This window comes from Vicugna pacos, chromosome 3 (genome assembly GCF_048564905.1).
Source record: "Vicugna pacos chromosome 3, VicPac4, whole genome shotgun sequence".
NCBI lineage: Eukaryota > Metazoa > Chordata > Mammalia > Artiodactyla > Camelidae > Vicugna > Vicugna pacos.
In genome coordinates this window covers 18,323,840-18,343,761 of record NC_132989.1, presented here as the reverse complement: position 1 = coordinate 18,343,761, position 19,922 = coordinate 18,323,840, and the positions used below count along the sequence as shown (strand labels likewise).

The 19,922-nt window shown below is 42.4% G+C and overlaps 2 protein-coding genes across 2 annotated transcripts in view; both read right to left on the bottom strand.

Moving 5' to 3' along the window:
* PRELID2 (PRELI domain containing 2) overlaps nt 1-19,404 on the bottom strand; it is a 70,121-nt gene extending 50,717 nt beyond the window's left edge. The window contains exons 1-4 of the mRNA XM_031671788.2: nt 19,083-19,404; nt 7,366-7,423; nt 5,235-5,308; nt 3,366-3,526 (exon numbers count right to left, since the gene is read on the bottom strand). Coding sequence (XP_031527648.1) covers nt 3,366-3,526; nt 5,235-5,308; nt 7,366-7,423; nt 19,083-19,157 — 368 coding nt within the window. The 5' untranslated portion in view covers nt 19,158-19,404. The remainder of the gene's footprint in view (nt 1-3,365; nt 3,527-5,234; nt 5,309-7,365; nt 7,424-19,082) is intronic.
* Nucleotides 1,411-1,973, bottom strand: LOC102539340 (small ribosomal subunit protein uS17). Its single transcript, XM_006220090.3, has one exon. The coding sequence runs from the start codon at nt 1,939-1,941 to the stop codon at nt 1,465-1,467; it is 477 nt and encodes a 158-aa protein (XP_006220152.2). The 5' UTR covers nt 1,942-1,973; the 3' UTR covers nt 1,411-1,464.
* Nucleotides 19,405-19,922: the final 518 nt, after the last annotated feature.

Here is a 19,922-nt window from a genome sequence, read left to right as displayed (position 1 = left end):
GAATTCTGTCCTTTTTATGACTTTTATGTACTTTAAAAAAAAAGCTCTCTTCTTTACCCACAACTTTTAAGTTAATCCCAACAAACATCCATGTTCTGTGCAAAGCTCTTGTCATGAGGGACACTGAGGGAAAAAAAAAACTCATGGGTGGTTCACAGCAAACCCACCTCTGACGCTAATAAGACTTGGCATTCACACTCATCTAGTGTGCTACTGAGCATTCTAGAATTGTCACTCCAGGACCAAAATTATGGAGAGCAGAAATGATCTGCACATGTGATGGGGCTTCAGAATGGATTTTAGATTTCTCGGTTTTAGTTATTCAGATTTGAGGGCTTTATTTCCCTTTAAATGATAGGTGAATAAAAAACTCAAGCCATACAGAATGATGCCAAAACACACAGTAAACTTTTCTCTAAAATCACAGTTCACAGCAATAATCACTATCCACATTGGGTGCTTGCTAAACAGTTTGCTTTTGTTTTTAAGCCTACCTCAAAGGAATTAATCATTTCTCACCCATTAAACTGACAAAAATAAAAAAGCATGTTAATATTAATTCCTGGCAATGTTGCAGGGAAACGAACTCTCATGGGCTGTTCATCAGAGTGTAAATGAATGCATGAACACACTGGTGACAGAATCTGTATAAACTAAATGTATGCACATCCTGAGAACCAGCCATATTCTTTTACCAAGAAATAACTCACATACCATGCAATTCACCCTTTCCGGTGTACAGGTCAATGGTTTTAGTATACCCACAGAGCTGTGCAACCATCAACACTCGTTCCAGAGTATTTTCATCACCCCAAAGAGAAATTCCACACCATTAGCAGTCACTCCCTCCTCCCCTTTCCTCCTTGCCCCTAGCAACCACTAGTCTACTTTTGATCCCTATGGACTTGCTTATCACGAACATTTTAAATAAGCTGATTCAAACAAAATACGGCCTTTTGTAACTAACTTCCTTCACTTAGCACAGTGTTTTCAGGCTTCATTCATGTTGTAACATGATTACTCCATTTCTTTTTACGGCCAAATTCTATTGCATGGATATACCACATTCATCAATTGATGGGCACCTGACTAGTTTCCACATTCTGCCAATTATGAATAACGGTGTTATGAACATTCCTTTACAAATTTTTCTGTGGACACGTTTCAATACAATGTAGAATTGCTGGGTCAAGCAGTAACTATGTTTAACTATTCCAGGCATTGAAAAACTATTTTCCACAGCAGCTGAACTATCTACATTCCCATCAGCAGCAGTGTGCAAGGGTTTCAATTTCTCCACATCCTTTCCAACACTTGTTATTGTGCGTCCTTTTTCATATAGCCATCCCAGCAGGTTTGAAGTCGTATCTCACCGTGGTTTGTTTTTTTTTTTTTTTTTTTTTTGGCCTGTAACTGGGAAAATAATTTTATTTTGTTTGGTGCAGTGGGCAAAGGAGTCCAGTCTCAGAACTTCTGGAATTGTTTCTTGGTGCCTGCAGCCTTGGTGACCTTGAGCACGTTGAAGCGCACAGTCTTGCTCAGGGGCCGGCACTCGCCCACTGTGACAATGTCGCCGATCTGGACGTCCCTGAAGCAAGGGGAAAGGTGCACAGACATGTTCTTGTGACGCTTCTCGAAGCGGTTGTATTTTCGGATGTAGTGAAGGTAGTCTCGGCGGATGACGATGGTCCGCTGCATCTTCATCTTGGTCACCACGCCAGACAGAATCCGCCCTCGAATGGAGACATTACCAGTAAAAGGGCACTTCTTGTCAATGTAGGTACCCTCAATGGCCTCCTTGGGTGTCTTGAAGCCCAGACCGATGTTCTTGTAGTATCGCGGTAGCTTCTCTTTGCCGGTTTCTCCAAGCAGGACCCTCTTCTTATTTTGAAAGATGGTCGGCTGCTTTTGGTAGGCACGCTCGGTCTGAATGTCCGCCATCTTCCCGGCTGCCTGAAAAAAGGGTCACCGTGGTTTTGATTTGCATTTTCCAAAACACTGAAGATGTGGAGCATCTTTTCGTGCACTTACTGGCATCTGTGTACCTTTCTGGATAGGTACCTGCTCAAAAGTCTTCCCTGTTTATTAACTGAGTTGTCGTTTTGTTACTGAGTTGTAATAGTCCTCTGTGTATTCTGGACACTAGACCCGTATCAGATATATGGTTTGCAAATATTTTCTCCCATTCTCTAGACTGTCTTTTCACACTTTTGACAGTGTCCTTTGAAGTGCAAAAAGAGTTTTTTATTTTGATGAAGTCAGTTTTTCCTATTTTTTTCTTTTGTTGCTTGGGCTTTTGGTGTCATACCTAAGAAATCACCATGTAATCCAAGATCACAAAAATTTACACCTATGTTTTTTCGTAAGAGTTTATAGTCTTAACTTACTCATTTAGGTCTTTGATCCATTTTGAGTTAATATTGTATTTGGTGTGAGGGAGAGATCCATCTTCATTCTTTTGAATGTGGATATCCAGTTATACCAATATCATGTGTTGAAAAGACTATTCCTTCCCTGTTGAATTACCTTGGCATACTTTTAAAATCTACCTTCAACGTTCTATAGCTTGACTGCGGCAGTGGTTACACAACTGTATATGTGTGCATTTGTCAAAACTTACTGAACTGTACAGTAAGAAGAATACATTTTGTTGTAAGTAATAACTCAATAAACTTAACAATTAAAAATTCTCCTTTAACATAGTATCATTTGCCAGCTATATTTCAATAATAAAAAAATTCTCCTTTAGAGAAACCTTCAATTATACAAGGATCACATGCTTCACAAATAGTAAAGTACTATGTATAATAAAGAGTAACTAGAAACCATCTGAGCATCTGTCAGAAAAAAAAAAAGTTAAATAGAATGTAGAATAATCACAGGATCACATGCTATGCAATAGTTCAAAGGAATAATCTGGATTTTATAGCTATCAAATTGATAAAGTTTATGAACATTCTATTAAACAAAAAAGGTAAGTACACTATGATTTACACAGAATGAAAGCATGTAAGGAAAAAAGATAAACAAAACCATACTATACAGGCACATATAAATATCTAAAGGTATCTCTGAAAGGTCTGGAAGAGAGGTAACACTCATTGCCTCTGGACAGGGCACAAAGGCACCAGGATTGGACAGGGTGGTCAGAAAGGAGCTGAGCTGCCATTTTTCCCCCAAAGGGAAATCTACTCATCGATTACTTGTGTGATTAAAAATTAATAGTATATCATTTATACAAGTGGTAAACAGGTTTCTAAGTATGGAATCACAGCTTTTACATGTATGTGCTCATCTGTGCATCCCTGCACCCAACTTGCACACACACACACACACACACATACACACACACGAGGCGAACTTACCAATTCGGATTTTCCATACTTTCCCGGAAGACAGACTCCTCCTTCATGGATGCATACTGTGTCCACGTAAGGCAGTGACTCTGTATAGCCATGTTCCTTTCCTGAGGATTGAGCCATGATTCCTCTTCTAACCGGATATCAGGTACCTTTAAAATGTTCACCTGTCCAAAAAAGGGAGGATGGCTTTCTGAATTTAGGAAGAGCAAGCAACGTAAGGACCGTGTCCAGAGTTGCTCTCAGCCTTGTGTATTTAAGAGGACAGGTGACCCTGATGTATGGACAATGGCTCACCAGTGGCTGCAAGTCCTTGATAATCAAACACACTGTGACCTTACTAATGCTGGTGAGGACATGCAGATGGCCCAGGATTTACGCAGGCTGCACAGTCCTGGGCCTGATTTCCCCAACTGCTGAATGCTAAGCACATTATCAGCCTCCTTCGCGTCTCGTCTAGGGCTGGTTATGGCCATCTTAAATTGGCAGGTTCTAATTGGGCCCACTTACCGGCTCACAGACAGGACAATATCAGATAGAATATTTTCTTCATTTTAAACTCTGTCCAATACCTAGAAATTTATGCTTTCCTAAGCAGAAGAAACATGGAAAAACTACAAAGGCAGAATTGTACAAGTCAGAGGTGCCCTTAAATTATTTAAGAATTGAGATACAAGACAAAGTTGAACGCCTTTTTAAATAATAGATTCAAAGCGCGGAAACAGGGCAAAGGCAGGGTACACACTGTGGAAAAAGTCAGCAATAATTTGTAGCATACACTACAATATATTTTACTATCTGGAAAACAAAAGGAAGTTCATTTTCACTGTCACATCAGCCTTCTTTCCACTAAAGAAAGTGACAGAGTCTTAACCCAGGATCAGGAAGTGACAGAAGCAGCCGTTTTTAATGCATACAGCACAGCAGCGTAATTTGCAAGCTGATCGGTGGGAGCCCTGCACCTGGGTTCTATATCACACACAGAATCGAATCGCTTCCCGGGTTGAACGACCATCTGAGCGTTTTTTAAAAGTTGCATTCCTTTTATTTTGGTAAATTTACACACATTTGGTTTTATCTCTTTTTTGATAGACTTCATCAGTGAAGTTATCTACAGCCTAGAGTTTTTGTTGTGGGAAGATTTGAGTCATTTGAAAATGAATGAAAATAAATGCTTCTGCCATCAAAAAAAAAAAAAGTGCTCCTCTTATTTCCTAATGATTCTAAAAGGGCTCTTGTCAATAATCCCTTGATGGTTGTAAAGCAATGTGATTAAAAACTTCCACTCACCTTTCTCCAACAATCACCCGAGTGCTTAAGGATTTAAAAGAGAGAAAACAATGTGCTATCATGAAGATTTCATCATCCATGCCATTGCTTTACAGAAACAAACAAAAAAACACTTAAATAAAGCACTGAGAACCTTAACACTCCCTGAAATAACCACTCTCTCTGACAGTGAAATGCAAACGAAAGCTTTTCTCTTCCTTACTGAAGACCAGACTAAATATTTACCATCTGCCCACTTTTGATCATTCTTACCTAAGAGGCATAGCTAACCATGGACAGACTAGAAAAGATGGTCACTTCATGCAAAATACCCAAAGTATCTTTTAAAACAATTGTGGACCATCTCTATGTACACTAAGCGCCCTCCGCAAAAGAGAGACGAAGCAGAAAAAAACTGTTTCTGGTGCATCTGTATAAACTGAAAGTGGACAGGAGAGAGATTTCTTCCTTTGAAGGGCTCTGAGGCAGGAGAACCGGGAAAGCTCTGACGTTCCTTTACGTCGGAAAATGCTATTTCTTTCCATGCCTATTTGGAAAATTACCCAATGTTACACCAAATCTGATGAAATTTTGAAATAAATTTACCTTCCTTAAAACTTCTGGAACCACATTCTGACAGACTGCAATCCTCTTTCTATAGATGATCCCTGTTGACACATCTAGAAACAGAAAATTTTTACACTCAAAAAAAAAATTTAAGGAAATGTATTCCTGTTTTAATGTCAACAAAACTTCCAATGTCAATCTCAACTTTCTATAAGTAGAATTGCTAAAGAAAAACTTTAACTCAAAACTCAGTATCTCTGACCACGTTTCTGGTCCAAAACTTTCCAAATACCTGTGAGCAACGAGTAAGAATAAAACAGCTAGCCATTCACACTTCTCATTCTAAAGTCAAGGAAAAAAGAATGGCAAATTTTTCACTGGTCTGGACTATCAATGTCAACCCGCCAATGACAATGGCCAGTGAGCCCCCAACTCAGCTCCAACTAAGACAACGCTTTACCAAAAAGATGGAGAATCTGATTCTGCCATCTTCAACACCAAACATGTTTTCAAGCACCGATTTCCAGCTACAAATTTATATCTGTAATTAATTATATTAGGCATCGCTGTCTTTCATAGGACAGCAGACTCCCTGTGACTGAAACTATTCTGTGTTGGAATAAAGGTTCCAGAATAGCACCAGGGATATAAAAAACACACAATAAATGTGAGTTGGGAAAAAAAGCAACCAAATCAGAGAAAAAGATAAACTCTAATGTCCTTTGCCCTGTGAGTTACTGTGACTCAGCTCTGACAGGGTTTCTCAAGCTCTGGCTCTAAGAGCCCTGAACCTTTGTGCAAACACCCTGACTGCCCAGAAGCTGTTGGTAGGGTGAGGAACTGGCACCCCTTTGCCATTTCATCCAGCGTTTGCAGCACACATACTGAAAATGGATTAGCCCCTCCTGGGAGCAAAGATGCCCCCATCAGTGGTAGAAATTAGAATAAACCACTTTGGAATATGCACCTTGTTCTCTCATTTGATCTTCACAACCATCTAAAAGCAGGTTGTTATCACTTTCCCATTTAACAGATGAAGAAATGGAGCCTCCTAGAAGTTGGGTCATGCAGGCAGTAAGGGAATCAGGACTTGAAATCAGATTTTTCTAATACCATATAACAAGTTTCTCCCACGAGGGCCAGTACATGAGAAAATGTTTTTTTAATATCTATTTGTAGAGCTATGGAAGTGTAGAAAATACCCTCGCAAGCTAAAGACAGTTCTCTGTTCACCAAGTACAGAGAAGGCCTCAGAGTCACACAATGAACGGTTGCATCTCCTGTTTTCTCAGAAGGTTCATAAGCATGTTAGACCAGGCCTGGGTGTCTCGAAAGGTTGTACATGGATGATATGCATCACATGGCTTCCCGCATAGTCCAGCCCTCAAGATCAAACAGTGACAGTGAAAACACTTCCTCTGGAGATGTGAACGACAGAGGACAGGGAAGACTCCTGTGCTCCACTCCGGGGGTGGGTAAACATTTTTTGTAAAGGCCCAGATGGGAAGTATTTCAGGTTTTGTCTCTGTCGCAACAACTCATTTCTACTGTTGTTGCCAGGAAGCAGCCACAGATTATACAAAAATGGGCACAGCTACGTGCCAATAAAACTTTATTTATAACAACAGGCAACACAAAGCAGAGTTTGTCAATCCTGGCTCTAGTCAATACTGAACCATACTACTAAGCGTAGTTTTGATTCCATAACCTAATCACTTTACAGTCACATCTCATACACAGGTTATCAGTCACGTCTATTTTGCCATCGATAAAATCACACATGAATGTAGTAAGGGATATAGCCACATGGCCTCGGGCAAGTTATTGAACCTCTTTCCGCCGTGGTTTCTTCACTCATTAAATAGAAGTGATAATACCAACCCCTTACATGGCTCTGAGGACTAAGTTAATAAGAGTGCCAGGCACATATTAAGTGTTCAAAAATGTTAGTTGTTACAACCGTCATCAATTGGAGAAAGGGACAAGAGTGCATTAGACAGGCCTTCTACTGCTGGAAAAACTGGGCACTCTTTTCCATCAGTGACCATGCCTGTTAATACACCTGTTTAAAATGTAACAGGCCACACACACACATAAAGATACACATCTTCACAAAGATTAGTATCCCTTAACGATCATCCCTGAAGTCAGGTATGTTTGGAGAACTTACCTCTTTTTTCCTCCACAATTTTTACCGAGATGACATTTTTATCCATGGGGTTCGGATACTAAATGAAAACACATAAAGAAAAATTACCATTCATTGTGGCCAAAATGAACTGTTTCATAGTAACCACAATTACTTGCAGGAACAATAAAAAATTTTCAAGCAATCTGTAAGGCCAGTTTTCAGCCAAGAGTCTTAATTTTACTACTTGGGCATAAGTAAGTGTGATGCTGTCATCAACTGGACCTGTATGAAATCTAGGATAAACATTCTCTATTTATTTATGGGGTTCTTTTTTTGGAGGTACCAGGGATTGAACCCAGGACCTTGTGTATGTTAAGTATGCGCTCTACCAGTGAGCTATACCCGCCCCCAGAAACCTTCTTTAGAGTCAACTTAGCTCTGGGTGGAGAAGGTGAGGTTAGTTTAAGCTGATTAATAATTAATACTATTAATACTCAACCAGCTGTGCATCAGTCAAGAGTGTTCCCTGTATGAGGCACTGTGCCAAATGGCTTTGCTCGCATGATCTTGTGTAAAGCAGCCTCACTGGGTCATGTGATGTCACTATCTCACCTTTCAGAAATGGAAACTAAGTAAAATTGTAGAGTTTAGAGTCATCCAGCTGGTTAGCGGAAGAGCCAGGAAATTACATCAGGCATAATACAGAGCAAATTCCTCCACTAACGTTCTTTATTACTGCCTGGTGACTGGGAATAGAATTACAGACGTGGTCTACGCCAGGTGCTCAATAAATAGTTTACTTATTGATGAAATTCCCCTGAAACACAATTTGGATGTAACAAAGCTGATAATAGCTACCATTTTTCTCCTGGGCAGTTTACATACATTATTTCAAATTAATCCTCAGACTGTTCCTTGAGATATATGCTGGCCTTTTTCTCTTTCATATGTGCCAAATAAGGTTCATATAAACAATTTGCTCAAAATCACCCAGCTAATGAGCAACAAGACTGTAATTTATCCACAGATATTTTCTTTTGCCCCTAAAGCCTGCCCACCTAACCGGCCCTCAAACACCTCTGTGACTCAAATCCTTCCCTTTCCACCGTTCAGACGCAAAAAGAGACTCAGAGCGGAAGTAACAAAGTATCGTCCTCAAAGCGGGAGGACAAGAACCTCAGGCTCCATTCCCAAAGGCTTGCTGCTTCATCATGTGATCGAACCTGAAAAGAAGTTACAGGGAAGCCTTATCCAAAACAGCAGAAGATGCTGAGGGGGACGTGGGAGCAGCAAACAAGCTGGAGGCAGGGGACAGGGGCATCCACTTGACGACCTTGAGCTTCAAGCCTTCCGACCCAGGAAATGGCAACACAACGCAGTGAGTAAGGGGTCTCCCCCACCCCACGGCAGCCGTGTGCACGTGCATGTGCGTGCGTGCATGTGTGTGTGTCTGAGGTTGACTGGCTGACTGATTGACTTCAGGGAAAAGGGTCCATCATCTTCACACGTGCTTATTAGAGATATCTGTGGCCCCAAAGACAGGCTCTACAAGAGCAGGAATTCTGTATCTCCACCACCTAACACAGTGCCTGGCACGTACCTGGTGAATCTTCACTGGATGAAGGAACGATCTGGAGATAAACATCGCTGATCTCAGGGATTAACATGGAAACCAAACCTTACTTGGCTCGGGGATCAATCAGAGAAGCGAGCAGTGGGCCCCGAACTCGCCATAAACTCTACCATTCACACTTCCCTCCGGGCCACTGCAATCTCGAGAACTAATCAAAAACATGGCTTTTTAAATATTCATTCATTCTCTCATTCAAACATTTCTCCCCCCCCCCCCGCCAAAAAAAAACTGCTCAAAATTACAATGACTGTCTTCTTGAAGTTTAGCTTTCAGGATTTTTTTTGAAGACAATGTCCATTATAGTGGGTCAGGTTTAGCTATTCTGTTCCTCAGCAAGGAGCCTCACTTACACAGCACCCTTGAAGCTAGGGAGACATCTGAGACTCACAAAGAGGCCCTGAATTTGTATTGTGCCTCTGTGCGTGTGCGTGTGCGTGTGTGTAAATGAGAACTTTTATACTAAGATAAAATGAGAATATGAAAGTACCGCCTTTACTACAGTTCTAGTTTCCTCGTTTTCTGTCCGTCAACATACCCTGACTGACTGAATATTATAAACACACTGTAAATTGTAAGAAGATTACTGAACTAAATAATGAGAGGGTGGAAATGTAATCACCAGAGAAGGATAATGATAAAAATTTCCCAAGTTCTGATTACTTCGCTAAGTTATCAGTGAAATTCCTAAAGATTATAAACTCAGTTTATTGACACTTTGCATAACTTTAATATTTGCTTATTAAGGTGAAAGGTATTGATTTTAAAAATAGTGAAAACTACTTGTTCTTCATTTAACAGTTTTGTGACTACCTACCTGGCCAGGCACTGTTCCAGGAACTAAGGATACAGTAATGAAACAAAACTGTAGCCTCCTAGAGTTCACATGTTAGTTGGAAAAACAAACAAATAAAAAATAAAATATAAGCGGGGAGGGTAATAGCTCAGTGGTAGAGCACATGCTCAGTATGCGTGAGGTCCTGGGTTCAGTCTCCAGTACTTTCATTTAAACAAACAAACCAACCCCCTCCCAAAAGAAAATGAACAAAAAAATCTTAAAAATTAAAATAAAATATAAAAGGGGATGGGAAATCATGAAGGGGGCCACTGTGAAATATTTAAGGGTCACTCATTAGACAATGCTTGTAAATTACAACAGTAAAACTGAAGTTTTCTTAGCCAAACACAAGAGATCCTATACTATTCACTCTAGTAAACCCGTTTGCAAGATTCAAGTCATTTTCTTATGCAACTACTTTTGGAATTGAATAGATGTGAGCCTCAAGTTTCCTTCCGCAGGAGACTAGGAAAAGAAATCAGAGGTTTACTTACAGTAGCTAAACACCGTGACATGAGAAGCATACATTTTAACTGGTTTTAAATTAAAGATTTACTGTGCTGAGGCGCCCCCTGCCTGGCATTACTTGAAATGATCTGACATCATCTTAGGGTAAATTGAGCACTCCTGATCTAATTCACAAAAATTTATCTGAAGTCAGATATAAGGGTACAAGAGAAGGCAGGCTGCTAGGAGAGGGTTGCCACTTTGGGAAGGCAGGAAACAGGCAGCCAGGTTTTTTGGACACCTTTTCAAACACAGTGTGACAATGGAAAGGATCAAGCTAGATCAGGATCAAGCCCATCAAAGACTTACTGAGCATCCACTGCCAGTGCAGGGCGCTGTGTTAGAGGCTGCCATGTGTATTATCTCATTTCATGCTCCCCCAAATGAGTACACCCAAAAGGAGTCTCCGTGTTAAAAACATAATGGCATAAAGCCTGCACACAAGTGGGGTCCCACCGGGATTCTCCAGTCCCTGCTGCAGACCAGGGACTCTCATGGAAGCAAAGTGTTCTGATGACCCAGATGTCTGCCAAAAACCCTTGCCATCCTTGGACCCAGCTCAGTGGCATAAGAATTACTGCAGGGGGCTGTGCACATTCCCCATGCACGCCGTACACTCTGGGTGACGCAAGGGATTTTTCAAGGTACATCTGACTTCATTCTGAATTTACTTACAGTTCTTATGTTCTTCACAGAGCATATAAAGTAACTCCTTTCCTTTCTCCTTTCCCCAAGATATAAATCTGTAGCAAATATCATGCATACAGTATATGTACGTTAACAGTCTAACAAGGGTAAAATGTAGACTCTCCTGCGTTGTCATGGACCTTGCTTTCATATATTTTTTTACCTAGTAAAAGGCAAGAGGCCAAAACTGCAAAATAATGGGTAAAAAACACAACATACATTAAAACAAACACACAGCTATGAAGAGCGGGGGGCCAAGAAACGGAGCCCATTAATTACAGGAATCACATTCAATGCATTTCTTGAGGTAGATTCATGAAGATGGGGTATATTTACCTTTCTTATCTACAGGGGGAAAAATATGTAAGTTTTCATGAAGCCTACTCTTAAGACAGTAGGAGTTATTAAAATATCAACTTTTACAAAAGCTGAGAAATCAAAGCCTGCCTTTCATAATATAATATTAAAAAAAAAAAGTCAGTGACCTCCCAAGTAGCCATTGTTTCCAACGGCCAAACGACATTATCTAAGAGCACAAGGAAGCCGCGGAGCTGACATCTGTATCAATCCTGCAAAGAAGGCCAAAGGGACCTAAAGTAAGTCTGGTATATCAACATATTGGTTTTACAAGCATTAAGGGAAACTTCGCTACCCAGGCTGCTGCCAAACACGTGTATGAAAAGGGACAAAGCTTGCTGAAAAGAGATCTGGTATTTAGCTACACAAAGAAATCACCGTGGGCTGTGCCAGATTGCCTGCGTGAGCTACAGGCAATAGTCTATCTTAGAAACAAAGCAAAGTTGATTTTATACCAAGATCAAATGATTAATCAAAACGTCGACGATCAAAGACTAAACATATTGAAGTCAACAGATATTCTGAATGGCTGTTCGTTGGCCTTTGGGTCCAGTAGGAGGATGAAGTAGAAAGAACAAAGGATAAGGAGCCAAGACAGGCAGGCCATGATGCTACCATCCATGCAGCCAGGGCAGTGGACCACCAGATGCTCCTCGAAGGCCCGTCAGCCTGGGAAGAGTTATGACTGTAAACAAAGGCCAACCATGGTCTTTCACCCTCATTCATTCCAAAATATCCCAGTAACTGACAATGGCATAATGAAGTTTTTTGAAAGGAATAGTTCACATAATTGTAAAAGAAAATCCTCTTATCTAAAACCCAATGCATTTAAAGATACAAAGTCTACAAACTAACTAACCACTGATTTTTAAAAAGCACTATGGTCCAGAAAGACTAAGGAACTGTCCCACACTGGAGGAGACTAAGACAACAACAAAAGCAATGTGGGATCCTGGAATGGATCCCAGACCAGAAAAACGGTATTAGTAAACAACGGCCAAAATCTGAATGAGGAAGGTCTGTAGATTAGTTAACATGGTATCAATGTTAAGTCCCTGGTTTTCAAAGTTATACAGCTGTTTGGGGAAGCTGGAAAAGTATACTGGAATTATTTGCCTGCTTTTGCAGCATTTTGCAACTCAAATTATTTCTAAATGAAAAGCTAAGAAATAAAAAAAACCTCATTAAAATAAAAGTGTTGAAAACAATGAGTTTTCAAGAATCCAGGTTTTTAGAATCCAAGCTACCTCTGTCTGAAGCCCACCTGTGAAAGTCTTAGGCAAAGTACTTTCATCTCTGTCTGCCTTAGTTTCTTCATCTGTAAAATTAGAAGGAAAACAAGAACAAAAACAAAACCAAAAAACTCCACCTCAAAGAGCTGTTACAGAAATCAAAGAAAATAATTTTATGTAAAGTGTAACACCTTGTTGGTTTTGCTACTAAAGAATGAATCAACATTTTTGAAAATTTAGTTTCAAGATCTCAGCCTTTATCCTGTAATTTTCTGTGGTGTGGCATTAAGTATACTATTAGTACCCATTCTGCACTCAAGATAAAGTTAAACGATTATTCAAAAATTATCAGACAGTATTTCTTCTTTTCCTGGAGCAGTAAAACCTCATAACTCAGGCTTTACCAATTCAGAATTTGGGGGAGACATGACGAAGACGCCTGACACATCCCTCTCCACTAGCATTAGGGGAAGCACCACACAGCAGAATTAAGAGTACTAGAGAGAATATTCACCTCTTGAGGAAAAAAAAAAAAGGCAACAAGACACTTTCTAAGTACTCTAAAAGCCCTTATCGATTTATAATTAAAGCATACCTTGCCCCACACTGCATCTGTGATATGCCCCTGAGAAAGCACTTATCACAAAAATTACTGTTTCCCTCTGTCCCCCCTTGACAGTGAGCTCCTTGAGGCCAGGGCCATGTTTTATTTATCTGCTCATCTTGCAGGGGCCAAATGTTGCAGAGATCTAGCATGAATGTCTATTAGGAAGCAGATAATGAATATTTAACCATTAGTACTTTGAGAGTTAAGATCTCCTATCTTTCAGGCGCTGATTAAGCCACAGCCCCCACCGGTAACTTACTTGGTACACTTCAATATTACTTAAATGACATCTAAAATTCGTCACAGTTCAAATGTGCACCTTTAATTCATGCTCACTCTCCCCTTTATTACTTCAAGTTAGTAAAGATTTCTACAGACTACTTCTCTCAGCCTTTTATTTTCAAGTGCATGGAATACATGTAATGAATTATTTTTGTTAGTATTACTATCTTGGTTTTTAACAAGTACTTTAAAAGCATCTACTGTGTGGCAACATTAAACTATGTATATTGCATGCAACTGTGGGCATTGTCCCACTGAATTTCCCCCAACAACTCCAGAAGATATTATTATTCTTATTTTGCAGATGAGGAAACTGAGACAGAGAATAAACAGACTTGCCCAAACTCACAGCGAGAAGCCCTCCGTCCCCCAACTGATGTCAGAGCCCGTGTTCTTCCCTTCCTCACCTCCTCCTTCCTGTTGTGCTAATCTTCTAGTCGAACTGAGGAGAGGAAGATAAAAGCGAAGAAATACTATTACAGTGTGAGCAAAAGAATAAATAACCATTATACCAAGCTAGACCTATCATTTCTCAAACCACTTATTTTGGAAATGTGGGTGCTCCCCCTCCCCCTGCAAATATATCAAGAGCTCAGCAGGGAGAGACGTGCCACATGTGGAAGTCTCAGAGGTGCAAAAGAGAAGAGACAGGATCAGAAATGGAAACATTATTAATTACCCAATCCACTTTCTACTCTAAATGGAAATAGCCATTCATAAATCCCGTTATGAGTTTAAGGGTAAACACTGAAACCATTTTGTTCAGAACATCAGGCTCCTGGCAAGAGTAAACGAAACCTGAAGCTACTGTGTTGAAGCAAAGAAAATTTTTAACCTGTCCATTTTATTACAGCACCCAAAGTAAGGACACGTTACAGAACCCCACAAGACTTCGTCTGAAGCCACGAAGGGCGAAATCCCAGGAGAGTGCAGTTTCACACCTTCATTTAATAAGGATTCGTTGGGTACCTTCTATGCTCCAGGATCTCCTGGGGTTCTCGGGGTACATCAAAAACAGATGATAAAAATCTTTGCCCATGAAGCTTACACTCACTATTCACAATGACTCTTTAACTTACAGCATAAGAAGAAAATCAACCTGAATAACTCTATTGTAAGGAAAATTACACCTCCTCCGGCCTCATTTGAGACATAAACAAGAAAAGCCCAGGCCAGACAATGGCTCTCTGGGTCCTTTAATGACTTTAAACTTCAGATTGTCAAAATTTAGGATGTCTTTGAATCCAGCTCGTATGAGGCAAGCCCATTATGAACAGACCCACGTGAGCTGCCAGAGAAGAGTGAACCCATCTACGCAACAGTGTGTTCTCTTGCAGATGGTTTTAAGTACAAGGAAGGAAACAGCTGTATAAGTGATGAGAGCGAGAAAGCTAAGAGTCATACAAAGAAAGAAACCAAAATACACTGTCAAGAGCACTGACACAACAGTTCACGGAAAGCACAGTTTAGCATCTGATGAATAAACCATTTCGGGTTTCACAGCATTCCTCCATGAAGGGTTCATTGAGAGAAACTGTATTCCATGAACAAAGACTATTGTGGTATTTGTTTTCAAGGTGCCACTTAGCTTTGAAAACATGCAGCTAATAGTCTGCCTGTGGTATCCAACAGGCAGGTGTAAAAAGAGCAAACATTTCTCAGGTTTTAAAAGCAGTAGTATATTATAACTCAGAACGCAATTCCTCACATACCAAAAGCCACAGATCAGTAGACTCTGTTTAAAACAGAACTTCCTCATTGCTGCAGCAGCCTCAAACATACCATTGTGCAAAATCAGATTAAATGCTTCCCAGGTATCCTCATATGATTGTCCCTTCTGCCAAGTGCTTTCCCTTGAATAAAAAAAAAATACATAAAGACTAAAAGATAAGTGAAAGTGTCTTTTGCCAAAAGGATCATTCTTACTACCTCATGCTTTAAAAAAAACCTATGCTTGTCAAACTGTTACACATTTGATCCTCACAACAATCCTGGGAGTCGGGTGGGGTACAAGGCCTTTCATTTCTCAGATGAGAAATTAAGACAGTAGGGTTGTCTTATACAGTTGTGCATGTGGCTCACTGCACAAGGTCTTCCAGTCAAGCAGGCTAGTGGGCACAAGGCTACAGCCACTTAGGGGAAGGAGAACCTTTTTCTAACATGATGAATAGTCCCCTATACTTCCTCCTAGTTTCATTTACTGTGAGCTTATGGGGCAGACAGCCTAAACGATGCCCCTTTCTAATTTGCACTAGGGCATAGTATATACACTGTTGAAAACAGTCTCCCCAAAGCCACCCCAAAACTGCTTTTAATGAAGTACAATGACTGGAATCCAGGTCTACTGACTTCCAGTTCATGGCTTTAAACAATGTAAGCTGTAAAGTCTCACAGCAAATGGATTTAATGGTATCTTAGAGACAGTCATACAGCTCCACCCAGGATCTCTCAAAGACTGCTTTGCGAATAGAAAGAATGCATGTGGAGAGTCCCAGGAGATAACACTGTCCCATTCTAGATCTTTTCTGCATGTATTCTCCTCTCTAAACCTAGCCATACCTTCCAAAACGTCATCAGTCTTTATTTATTATGTCCCAAGCACTTTGCTAATTATAAGAATTCTTCTGGACCCTAATTGAAGGCAGCTAGAGAAACGACCTCAGCTATAACACATGGCACTCAAAAAACACCCAGTTGAGCCCCGTCAGCCAGCAGAGTCATGAGAATTAAAAGCCTTTCATCAATTTAAGCCACTCAATCACATGGGTGATTTGCGACACAGCCATAGATAACTGAAACATTGTATTTTCTCACTGTGCTGTGCTTCAAAGCTACACCCTTATGTCAGACACAGTGGGTTCACCAAGATGAATAAACCCTGAGAGAAGACTACGGACAAAAGGAAACTGAGAACGGGTAAAGGGCATGGCAAAGCTGAGCCTGCAACATTCTAGTCTCTCAATAATCATCTGAGTACCTTTTGCGTGCAAAGCAGCTCAGCCTGGTGATTAGGGGTGTGGGCTTGGATTCAGGTGTGTTGAAATCCTGGCTCTCCCACTTCCTAGCTGTCAGAACTTGGAAAAGTTGCTCAAACTTCTCTGAACCTCAGTTTCTCCAGACCATGGACTGGAAGTCAATCATAACTACTTCCTGAAGCTGCTGTGAGGAGTAAACATGACAGTCTGTGAAAACACTTCCTCCCCCTGCCCCTCCTGCCTAGGTAACTCTTACTCATGCTTCTACCATCATTTCGCAAATGCCACTTTCTTGAGGAAGCCTTTCTTCATGGCTGTCCTTGGGGACCTCAGCTGGTCTCCCCCCATCCTCAGTCACAGCACCGTGAACTTGTCCTGTGTCAATTCACATCATCAACTTGAGGTGTGGGCTCGCTTGCTGATCATTTATTAATGTTGGTCTCACCCACTAGAGACCACCAGCTCCATGAGAAGAGGGTCTGTCTTTGATGCCCTAGCACCCAGCACAGAGCCCGGCACACAGCAGAAAAGTGTCTCTAAACACCTGCTGAGTGAAAGAAAAGCATTTAGCCCGGAAGCCTGACACATGCCAAGTACTCTGTAAATGAGAGCTTGGCACTGTGCCCCGTGCTTCTGCAGGAGTGAGCCCCAAAGTTTAGAGTCTGATGAGGGAAAAGAAACATGTAGAAGTAACTATCCACTGCATAACTGGAGAAGATGGTCACCCAGGCCCAGAGAAAGAGCCCCTCAGCTCTGACAAGGCAGAGATCATCTTTTGATGAGGACAATTCAGAAAGGCTTTCCAAAGGAGCAGTGGCACTGGGGACTCCACACTTCAAAGTGCCAGTCCTAACAAAAATGGGGTGTGGGGTGTTTCTCTTTCAGGCCAGAAGCCTGGCCTAAGGCAAAGTCTACATCAGATCTGTAATTCGTGCTTTCTTTCACTTATTCATTCATCGTTCATCAGATTTGTCTTGAGAACCTAATAAGTGCCAGGTACTATTCTAGATACTAGAGATGAATGAACAATACCAACAAGCCGATGTCCCCCCTGCCCACCCAAAAGGCTTCCATGGCAACGCCATGTTAACCAGCACCCTACTCACTCCTCTGTGACCTGGGCTCCCAACCGCATCACTTCCTCTAATAGAGGAAAGGTCTTATCACTTAAAAAATGCATCTCCCTCAGTTTAGCTTCCAGGTTGCACTTGGAGAGCAGTGCCAGTGGCAGATGCCCAAGGCAAATTACAATTCTTGCACATCTTGCTTAAGAATGTGAAAGCTGAAAGAAGATCTTCAGATACAACACTGTTATCTGTGGACCAAGAATGCCACATGCCATTTCAAGTAAACGAAGTATATTGTGGCCATTAAGTCATCATCCTCTACAGCCACTCCCAATGGTGAACCCTGAGGGAATTCAGGATGGAAAGAAACTGGACACTGGCCCTAGATAGCGAAGGTGCACATCAAAGGAATGATTTCAGTGAGCCCAGACTCTTGCATCTTCCCAGACACAGAAAAGCATTAAATTCATTTAACTTGAGATGTCTGGTTTTCTTTAATTAGCAGTAATCTTTCAATATCTAACTACCTGATTTTTTTTTTTGGCTGAACTCCTACATACCCTGGCTCCTTCCCTGCCTCCTCAGAGCAGTCTCTCAGAGCTACCTGAGAGGCAGTAACCCGGGCTTAAGTCCTCGGCAAGTCCGCTAAATAAAATATAATTCTCAACTTTTAGGTGGTGCACTTTTTTACGTCAACACATCTTAGATGCAGAAAGTGGATCCCAGAGATGACGCTTGGCCAAGGTCATCAAGTGAACTAACTAAAGGCAGATACCAGAATAGAATCCGGGGGTCCCACCTTCCAGACCTAGGTGTTTCTGATTTTTCAAAGAAATTTCCCATTCTACCATCACCCAGGGCTTCTGGGAGCCCTGGGACCACTGAAAACTGAGCAGAGGGTTCAGAGTTATAGCAGCAGAAAAGACGCTAACAGTTTTCTGAAGAACTTACTAATTAAGCATCAGTCACTGCAATAAGCACTTGACAGAAATTATTTCACTTGAATCCTCACAACCACCCCTGGAGTTGGTACTAGCATTTCCCCCATTTTACAGGTTACAAAACTAAGGCACCGAGAGGCTAAGCAATCTGCCCAAACACCCACAAATGTTTGATAAAAAAGAAAGCAGTGAGGTGGCAGAACAGCGCTGCGTAAACTAGGCTTCAACGGCGCCCAGGAGCTTTGAAGGAGTTAACGATACACTGGAAAGATCCACAAGTCGTGTGCAACCTCGACGGGGCTCCAGGACTTCGGTTCCCCGCGACTCTCCCTCCCCTGCAGCCTCTCTTTCCAGCTGCGGCAGGGTGTGAGCGTGGTGCCATGCCCGGAGTCTTTCCTTCATCCTGGAAGGGGCGCCTTCGAGGAAATCCACCGCCGCCCTCGCCTGGCACATTCCAGAAGCGAAACCCGCAGCTGGAGGGGCCGACGGGGTGTGAGGACTTCCGCGCGGGCGGAGGGGAGCGGGAGGGAGGAGACGCGAGCGGCGGGCCGCGGGCGCCCGGCGCGCAGACACAGGGCCCACGGGGGCAGCGCCCGAGAACGCGAGCCCCGGCCGGCCGGGTGGGGCGAGTACCTTTCGGAGGAAGCTGGCGACCACCTGCTCGAAGGGGTACTTGAACACCTGGTGCACGTCCACGGTGATCCCCATTCCCGCGCGCGAACCACGCCTCCGCGAGCACACGGCGCGCGAGCTGTCTGTCCCTGGCTGCAGGCGTCCACGCCGAGGCGGCCAAAGGGGGGGTGGGGTTTTTTTTTCCCTCCTTTTTCAAACTTTCGAAACTTTATTGTCCACTCAGAGAAACAGACAGCTGGTCACACCCCCGCCCTCTTCCGCCAGCGTACAGTCTGGGCGACCCGCGCGGAAGGCGCTCAAGGCGCGGGGCCGCAGGCGGTGTCGGCTGGCGGGGCCTGGAGGCTCCGGGAGCGGCCCCGCCCCGGCTGCTCACGCCCCGCCCCGGCCCCGCCCCCTGGAAGACCACGCCCCGGCCCCGGCCACGCTCGCAGACCCAAATTTCCGCTCGCGAGCCGCCACTACGTGTCCCTGAGCCTTGGACCTTGCTACTGGGGCTTTTCTGTCATAGCTTCGCCTGGAGCCTTAAGCCGCTATTTGCAGCAATAAAAAAGTAATGATAAATACGTAAACTACCCGCCATCCAAGTTTAGGGGTTGTAATATAACCCTCCTCCGGTTGCCAAATCCGGAATGACAAAGGACAGCAAACGCGTTACTCGCACGACCTGGGCAGCTGCCTCTAAGGCTTTAGGTTGAGTCTCAAGTACTTAAAAATGGTTCATATCTGCATCTGACTCCGTAAGGAAATTCCTATGCTCACTAAAGTTTAAACACCATGGAGCAAGAACACAGGGGTATAAAAAGAATTCTGAGTATTCTTCAGTCAACCATACAGATTTTA

Coding starts and splice junctions, on each gene's coding strand:
- LOC102539340 (XM_006220090.3), bottom strand. CDS start 1,941: ATGGCGGACATTCAGACCGAGCGTGCCTACCAAAAGCAGCCGACCATC.